General features: G+C 40.7%; 1 protein-coding gene across 1 annotated transcript; it reads right to left on the bottom strand.

Annotated features, from left to right (window-relative positions):
* Positions 1–3,688: 3,688 nt before the first annotated feature.
* Positions 3,689–5,500, bottom strand: LOC134640718 (piggyBac transposable element-derived protein 4-like). Its single transcript, XM_063492619.1, has 2 exons — positions 4,235–5,500; positions 3,689–4,108 (listed from the first exon to the last, which is right to left on the bottom strand). The coding sequence occupies exons 1-2, from the start codon at positions 5,498–5,500 to the stop codon at positions 3,689–3,691; spliced, it is 1,686 nt and encodes a 561-aa protein (XP_063348689.1).
* Positions 5,501–9,218: the final 3,718 nt, after the last annotated feature.

Below are 9,218 nucleotides of genomic sequence, written 5' to 3'. Positions count from 1 at the left end.
ATCCTATTGTATATATTATTTTATTTTATTCTATTGTATATAGTATTTTATTTTACATTGTACAGTATCTTATTCTTATTGTATTCCAGTGTTCTCTAATTTTTGCTATATAACTTTGCACTGTCCACTTTCTGCTGTAACAAAACAAATTTCCCACGTGTGGGACTAATAAAGGTTATCTTATCAGCAGACTGGTCTAATTTCTTCTTAGTGTATTTTATTTTCTGCCATCTCATTTTACACATTTTTTTTACACGCACCTGAACCTCATTAGTCGCTACCATTAAGAAATAGGTTAGATCAAACAACACAATCTAAAAAAAGAAACAAGAATAAGAATATTCATCTAATTTACACACCCATTTACACAACTAAATGGTTTGAAAAGTAAAACACTTCATACAGTAAAACTCAAAAGGTTAATTTAAAGAAAATAAACAATACTCTGCAAACAGGAAAAACCCTTCATTTGGTTGCACCCAGTGATGCTATCAATGACATCATGAACCTATATAAACAGGGCTGGGCCAGCCCCTCCGATACATTATGTACTTAGCAATTAACCATTAGAGAGCTGGACAGGTATGTTTATAAATCACATTATATTGGGCAAATCTCTTACATATTTGGACCTGGGGAAAGAATTGATTGTGAACTGGGAGGGGAAAATCCTTAAAACTATAAACTTCTATAAACTTTTAAAGTAAACACATGATGCATTTAAGGTTATCCTGTTTGGTTTTTATTTAAGAAAAGAATTTGTTCCACTGTGCGAGGACTGAGTCTGTTTCTTGGATGTAATTTCTCCTGCCTTAGAGAAAATCCTCTCACATGGAACAGATGATGCTGGAGTGCACAGAAACTGCAACACAAGTTTGTACAGATGGGGGTTTACAATCTTCCTGGTTGCCCAGAAGTAGAGTGGATCCTCTGTCCGGGGAATCAAAGGATCTGCCATGTACCTCTGTACGTCCACTGTGGTATCTATGGTAGCATTCCTTGCCTGCCTCTCCGCCACATGGCTTCTCACAGATCCCACAGACCATCACCTAAAAAAAATAATAAGATGTGCAAAGCTGGTAGAGACATACCCTAAAAGACTGGCAGCTTTAAAATGCAGCAAAAGGTGGTTCTACAAAGTATTGACTCAGGGGGCTGAATAATTACGCACACCCCACTTTGCAGTTATTTATTTGTAAAAAATGTTTGGAATCATGTATGATTTTCGTTCCACTTCTCACGTGTACACCACTTTGTATTGGTCTTTCACGTGGAATTCCAATAAAATTGATTCATGTTTGTGGCTGTAATGTGACAAAATGTGGGAAAGTTCGAGGGGGCTGAATACTTTTGCAAGCCACTGTATGCTTTATATATTTTGAGGTAAGTTGATCTATAGTGTTACATCATATTCTATAAGGATGTTATGTGTTTGTATACTTTCTGCCCAGTTTGACCCATTTAGCAGAAGTCAGCCTGTTTAAGGCTCTGATATCTATTCTGTATGACTTAAAGCAGTTATGACATGGTCTGATTTTCTCACCCAATAAAGGAATATTTAATATATCAGTCTACTCTTCATTTTATCAGAAACAGTTATCACAGCTCGTACATTTTCTTTTTACACATATATGTAAGCATTGAGCCAAATTTAGTAACGCCGACATATTAAACGAACAATATTTGTCTCTTATATAATACATCTATATATACACTGTCAAAGATGTCTTTGAGTGAAGATTTAAGGTGATAGGAAATATAAATAACTGCAACTTGAATCTTTACTGAAGCTCAGTATTTGACACAGAGTTCAAGTTCACTGCTGTAATAACTAATCATGATTAATATAATACTAAGTTTGGTAATGTAAATATAATATGGCCAATATTAAAGTGAGATGACTTTAGTCTCATGAACAACATTAGCTAATTGTTATTTACTAACTAATCTTGAAATGACTGTTCAGTACAGAAATGAAGCCCAACAATCATGTTTTACAGTCCTGTGGTCTCAGCCTCAGAGACTCAACTAATCAAAGTGAAGTCATAAAAAAAATTGAGTGAACTAAAAAACATTTTTTCTCCTTCATTTCTGTCAAACAATGCTGTATGAGACGTTTCTCGTGGTTAGTATCATGGTTGCTAGGCAACCTGAGCAGCGCGACGAAGGCCAGACGGTCCCATTTCACAAGCCTCTCACTTCCGCACTTCTCGTACTTTGTAGTACGCGCCGTACGTAGTACGAGAACTGCGCGTACTCCAAAGCGTGCGGTCGCTGGATTGGGACGCAGCCATTGTCATCTTACTGGAGGGCCACTTTAGTGTTCCTCCATAGTCACGATGAGGCCATATTCTTAAAGGGCTATGCCTGTAACGCTCTGCTCATATTTCCACATATTAAATATGTTTTTGCTTTTTAAAGAATTTCTTTTAACATTACACTCGACAGCAAACAAATCCTCTGTAACAAAAACAGTAATTTCAAGGGCCAAATTGCATTATACTTCTTCGTCTCAATATGCTTTGCTTGTGGTGAATTTGTAGTGCACTCTGCCTTGTACCCCTCTACTCCCCTATTATCTAGTGCATCTTTAATTGAAATTTTGGAAATCATCAACAGTAAACTCAATCAATAACTGAGTTTACTGTTATATCTTAAATGATCTTCATAGATTTTTAATCACCATTTGATAATGTTTTGTTGGTGTCATAGGGATAATTTTCTATAGATGGAGAGAATGAAATGCTCCTTTTAAAATGCTGCCATAAACCACCCCTGTTGTGTGAATGTGTAGGGGGAACCCTGGGTTAATTTAGTGAGTTTATCCCAATCCTGACCCTGGGTAAGTTAAGGTGGACTTGTGTGTACAAACTTCATAGTATAGGGCCCTGTTGGAGATAACCATGGAAGCTTGTTTCTGCCAGAAAAACAACAACAAAAAAACCCATAAATTTACCACCGCTGAAAATATAGTTTTTGCCATCAAATTATTAACATTTGGGGTTATTATATCACATTTTGACTTAATCCTTGGAGAGTCCTAGAAAAAGACCCCCTTATGAGGTCCTAGAGCCAAAAATCGGCCACGCCATAAAAAGTGCTATAAAAATATTATATATTAATATTCTTTTCCACTTTAAATTAGCCAATCTTTTAGGCCTACTTCTCCTTGAAATATTCATATAAAGTTTTAATTATATTTCGCGGATTTTAACCCTTTATATCCCGGTTTCCTCACATGAGCGCACGGCTTTTTTAGGCGACAAAAACTAAAAAATTAAATATGTTCCATAAAATACATTTGAAGTAATATTTTATTGTAATTATAATTAGGCCTTTGGATGATCCAAAGATTACCACTGACATTCATTTTGATCGGCCGTTAGTTTTCTTGCAGGAGAACGGTTTTTCACTCTTGCCCCACTAAATGCATATTACCTTGTTGTAAAATAAAATAAAAAGCATTATGTAAATAAAAATACAAGATCAGTTTGAACCAAATAAACATTTATTTTTCAACGATGAACAAGAACATGTATATGGTAAATGTAATTATGTATATTGTTGTTGGGAATGGGGAAATGTATGAGAGAGAAAGAGAGAGCAAGTGACAGTGTGAGAAAGTGAGAAAGCAGTGAGAGGGTGGGGGGTGGGGGGCGTGTGTGTGGCTGGGGGGTAAATGTCTTGCTCAGGTAGAGCAGTGGCTGCAGACAAATTTGCTGTGGGCTCGGCAGGTGAACCTTCCACATTTGCTGCAGGTGTTTCCAACTCGCCTCCTTTTCTCCAAACGAAACTCACAGTGCTTCCTGCCCCTGGGATCTGTCAATCCAGAGGGGCCTGCAGCAGCACCATCCTGCGCATCTCTGACTAATTCAGCAGCGGATGATGAGCGGGGAAGGCGCTCTCTTTTTGACAAATGAGGCTTGATCAGGCTTTCTCCCACCTCTTCTATGTACAGCCTCCTCCTGTGTGACTTCTGCTGATGCCAGGCCTGTTCTACGGAGGTCCACAGCACGAAGGCGTTGTAGAGGGAGACGTCTATGATGTTATGAAAGAGGGCCATTGGCCATCGATTGGTCCGTCTCCTGCAGGAGTAGGTGCCGACAACCTAACAAAAACAACAACATAAAAACAAAACAAAAAAACCCAACATAAAACCTCTGTATATTTTACACAAGAATATATGAGCAAAAATGAATAAAGGTGTGCGTAACTGATGCGTAATGACACCCACCTTATCAAGGTTGTCGACACCTCCTTTGCACTGATTGTAGTCGTTGATGATCACTGGCTTTTTTCTCTCGTCATCGCTGACCTCCGGCCTGCGATGTTTGGTGCTCAATAAAAGCACATTCCTGCCCCGTCGGGGAATGTACGACACTAGGGTGTGTTTCAATGAAAAGGCAAAGGTAGAGGAGTAGACGGCTCTCCCTCTCGTCTGGCGCAAAACGGGTGGAATTTCTGTTTTGTTCTGGCGGATTGTGCCGTCCAGAGCCATTTTATTCTTGAGGAGTTCCTCTGCCAGTTCAAATGAGGTAAAAAAGTTGTCGCATGTGACGACGTGCCCCTGGAGCCCGTCGGTCATCTGCAGGACGACCCTCATCCCCTGATTTACCTCGGCCAGTTCGCCTGCTGCTCTCCCGGTGTAAACCTGCAGCCGCCAGGCGTATGATGTCTTGACGTCGCATGCTGCCCAGACCTTTATGGCGTATTTAGCAGGCTTTTTGGGGATATACTGGCGGAAACTGCACCTTCCCTTGAACGGTACCAGCTGCTCATCCACCGTAACGTCCCGGTCTGGACTAAACAACATCGGCAGGCGGTGTGCCCACATGTCCCATACCTGCCGAATGGGAGCCAATTTGTTGGTACGTCGTGCAGGTCGGGTGAGCTTGTCATCAAATCGGAGCGCCCGGGTGATGTGCGAAAATCTTTTCTGGGACATTGAGGCACGGAAAATCCTCCTTCCTGTTTTCTCACCCCAAAGGCTGGTGAGGGGCTCGTGTTTTGACCGGTATACACCGGACAAAATTAGCAGCCCCATATAAGCCAGCATTTCGTCGCTGTCTAAATCTCTCCAGACTGAGATTTCGCGTCTGCCCTGAAGGTTTGTCATTGAAACGATATGCTGTATAATCCCATCAGTTATGAACAACCTGAAGCTGGAGAGTGGGTCAGTAATTCGGGCGACGGCGTAGTGGGTCGGTCCCGGAATAAGCCCTGTGGGTGCTGCGACGTACCGCAGCGTCTTGGTGTATGTCGGGGACCATTTCTTCCCATTTTTGGAGGTCCACGCCGCTGCTTCCTCGTGCGTCCCCCCCTCGTTCTCATCTCCAGAAGAAAAATCAGAAGACGACTCCTGATGATCGGTGTGGAGAGACGAATCATCCGTGTCACCCCCGGAATCAGAGTCACTCTTGGCGGGTGAAGAGGAGAGATCCTGGCAGTCGGAGCGCATTAGGATGTCTACTACTTCCTCGGTCTTGTAGTACCGTGCCATCGTGAAAATGCCTACTCCCGCGCTACGGCTTATTCTTATAACCTCTGCTGCAGTGCACCTGCATAAACAAGCTGAGCTTGAAGACAAAATAAAGTGCAATTTGGTTTTTATTCTTGTTTTCATGTTAGATTTGTTTGCATTGCAGGGTGGACTTCAAAGAGGGAAGGCTTTTATCTAAAGTTAGAAACAGACACAATTTTTTTTTCTTTTTTTAGGCAAAAAGACCTTTATTTTATTTTTTTAATATAAAGGTCATTGATAGTGACACACAACACCATTCTTTTTTCACTTTCTAAAGCAGAAAGAGACGCTCAAAATCTGACTGTTTTTGGCTGGAGTTCATTCAATGGTGAAATATGAAACAAGGGCGCCACCTGGTGGACAAATAAAAAAATTACAATTTTAAGGCCTGGACTGCAACGTCTCACCGAAGGTTGGACAATGCCACTTAAATTAGTTGTAATGATCGAGCAATGAAAAATAGCGTTTATAATGGGTTTCAATGGGGCGTTTTTTGGCTCTTGGACCTCATGTGGATGGCGGTTTGTAGCTTAGCCACTTTAACACTAGAAGTCCCAGGCTTTTCTAACCCTCTGTCAGCCAAGTGGAAGCTAACTTGGCTAGTCTGTTAGCATCAATTCATATGTAAATTGGGTCGTTACCTGAGAATTGTGGAGGGGAGTGGGGGTGTGTGAATGATTGCGGATTTCTAACTGCAAACTGCCTCTTTGTTTGTGTGTGGGGAGGGGGAACTGCTAAAAGCTGTGAACTTCATTTTGTGTTCGTCTTGATGCATTCTCAATCATCCAGGAAAATAAATCTCCAAAAGATTTATTGATAAAAACAGTACAAAAAAACCAAAAAATATTTCTACAAAAACAACCATTTGTACACATATTTACAGATAATAATAAAAAGTGAGTGAGTACATTTCAATCACTCACAATCCTGGCACTGCCATGGTAGCTGTAGTCTGCATTTACCACATGTGTATCTGTAGCAGTGAACACATCGCACAGTGGCATGATTGTTCTTGCATTTGTGTTTGACCTGACACGTGGCTCTTTTTCCAGGGCTAGGTGTGGAGGGTTGTGTCCGAAGCAACTGTTCTTTTCTTGCCTTCTTCCCAGCCATATGAGAGTTAGCCAACTCTTTTGCAAGCTGCACTAGGAAGTCCACCCGTCTTTCCTGCGTCCCGGTGCATGCTTGATACAGCACATGTGCATTCAGTGCTGCCATGTCAATCATGTTATAGGACCGTGTACTCTCGCACCATCTGGTCCATCACATCCACGCCACACTTTGTGGTGTTGTAAAGGGTGACAGTGTTTGGCTTCCTTTTGGTGGTGTTATCAGTCTGAACCACGCTGTGCATGCTGCTAAGAATATAGACTGTCTTCTTCCGTTTGGCCGCATACGCCGTCAGCGTGGCAGCAGAGGTTGAAAACACCTAAGAAATAAGATAAATTGTTATTTCCATAGCACTTTTACACACAATGAAACACATAAACATAGAACCACAAAAGACCTGCAGCCTACCTGAGTGGTGAATTCATTGCGATTTGTGTATCTAGCGGATTGAGGAATTTCCCGGCGAATCTTGCTGACTGTGCCGAGGATGGTGGTTTTCCGTCTAAGAAGTTTTTGCGCAAGTGAAAGTGATGTGAAGAAATTGTCCGAGGTAACATTTCTGCCCTTGTCTAGGAATGGTTCCATCAGCCTCATCACTACATTTTCAGACAGTCTCTCCCCACTGGGACGATTGGGGTCCTTGCCAAGATATGTGAGGACATTGCAAATGTACTTGGATTTTAGGTCGCAGGCCACCCAAAACTTGATCCCAAACTTGTCAGGTTTACTTGCAATATACTGCAGGAAACAGCACCGAGTCTTTGATCTTGATCTTGATCAAAGATCTTGATCTTGCGGGGGGTTACTAGGGTTCCATCACTACGTGACTGCTGGTCAGCAAACCTGGGAAACCCACAGATCATTGGAACTACGCCGCGTAACCGCTTCCAAGACATCATGCAACACCTACGCTTTGATGAGAGGTCCACCCGCAGTGATCGAGCAAAGACTGATAAGTTCGCTGCAGTTTCCAGTGTGTGGGGATCATTTGTCACCAACTGCATCACGTGCTACAACCCTGGTCTACATATCACCGTTGATGAACAGCTCTTCCCATCAAAGACTCGACCTTAAATATCACTTAGACATGTGACCTTAACTTGTCCTCCTAGACAAGTTAAGGTCACATGATTAGAGGTCACATGTATATAATATAGACCCCTGCCTCCACAGAAGTTGGCCTGAGTCCCCCTGAGCAATTTAACAACTGGATTGATGAATCGCTTCAGTTAATAGTAACGTCCCAGGTGGCATTAATGGGCATTTAACAAAGGTTTATTATGACCTGACCTACTTACAGCAAGCACTGAAAATAAAAATGATAATGTCTCTGAGATCTTTTCCTTTCTGCTCTCTCATTTGCCAGCTGTTTAGGCACATGCTGCATCGAGAATTCATGGATGAGGAGACAAGGCCACTATCCAGGAAGTTTACAGAATGGGTCTACGGACCTGTTCATTCTTCACTTTATGACATGACCTCCATTGACACCAATGAAGAAGACTGTGTTAGACATAATAATTTTGGGGAGTGAGATTCCAGTGAGAAATTCCAATTTTGACCTAATTTTAATTTATTTTATTATATTTCTATGCTTTATTCCCTCCAATGTTTTAGATAAAGTAGGAAATGGGGTATGCTGTGGGGCATGTTTGTAGAGGCAGTAGAGTCTTTTAAACAATGATGGAAACAGTGTTGAATGTGCTCAGCTGAAACTAGAAGTACTCTATGCATAGGCAGTGTAGAGTGAAATTAACAGTAGCAAAATCCTCTTGCCTCACTGTGCTTAGATAGTATTGCATGGGATAAATTTAGCAAATATTAAATATATGATATATACTGTTCTATCGAAATTTAAAATGAATGTCCTCTTATGTGGATCTCATTTTTCAAAAATCAGGGAAAAAAAAAAAAAAAAAAGGAAAAAAAAAAAAAAAAAAAAAACCACAGGTAATTCTTTGTTTTTACATTCATCAGGTCCCAATCAGCCCAAATAGCAAAGAGAATTTAAAAATGCATGCCATGAAAGAGTTTGGGTCTTAGGAGGTTAATATGAAACCTCTCTTGTAAATTTCAGAATCGGCCCGAGATGCTTCAGATTGAACTACTTCCCAGTCTTCTTCAGGATAAGTGGGAAAGGTTCGCTTCCAAATTATTCTTGATGAATTTCTTGCTTTATGTGGTGTACCTGACTGTGATGGACCGAGTTGAAAAACAGGAGGCGTCCCAGGAATTATTAGAAAAATATAGTTTTCATTTATTTAACCCCCAAAAATTATATTTACAAAAGTAATAAATGTTGAGCTCATAAAAGAGGTCAAAGAAACAAAACTGCACTCAGGCAAAGACTGCAAACTTAACTAACCAAATGACTGCCCAAACAAATATAATTGACCTAAACATGAAATGACATACAAGGGTATATATAATGGCTGATCAGACCATTGTGACACATGAGGGGTAACAAACAAACACAATCATAAATCACAACACAATGCAGTACAACCTAGTTTGTTAATAAACTAAACACTAAAGAAGAAAATCAAAACCATTAAACCCTAAACTCAAATATTTAATTAAATACAAA

The sequence above is a fragment of the Pelmatolapia mariae genome, linkage group LG14 (genome assembly GCF_036321145.2).
Source record: "Pelmatolapia mariae isolate MD_Pm_ZW linkage group LG14, Pm_UMD_F_2, whole genome shotgun sequence".
NCBI classification, from domain to species: Eukaryota; Metazoa; Chordata; class Actinopteri; order Cichliformes; family Cichlidae; genus Pelmatolapia; species Pelmatolapia mariae.
Note: the sequence above shows the minus strand (reverse complement) of the source record. Positions and strands in the feature narration are given on the sequence as shown.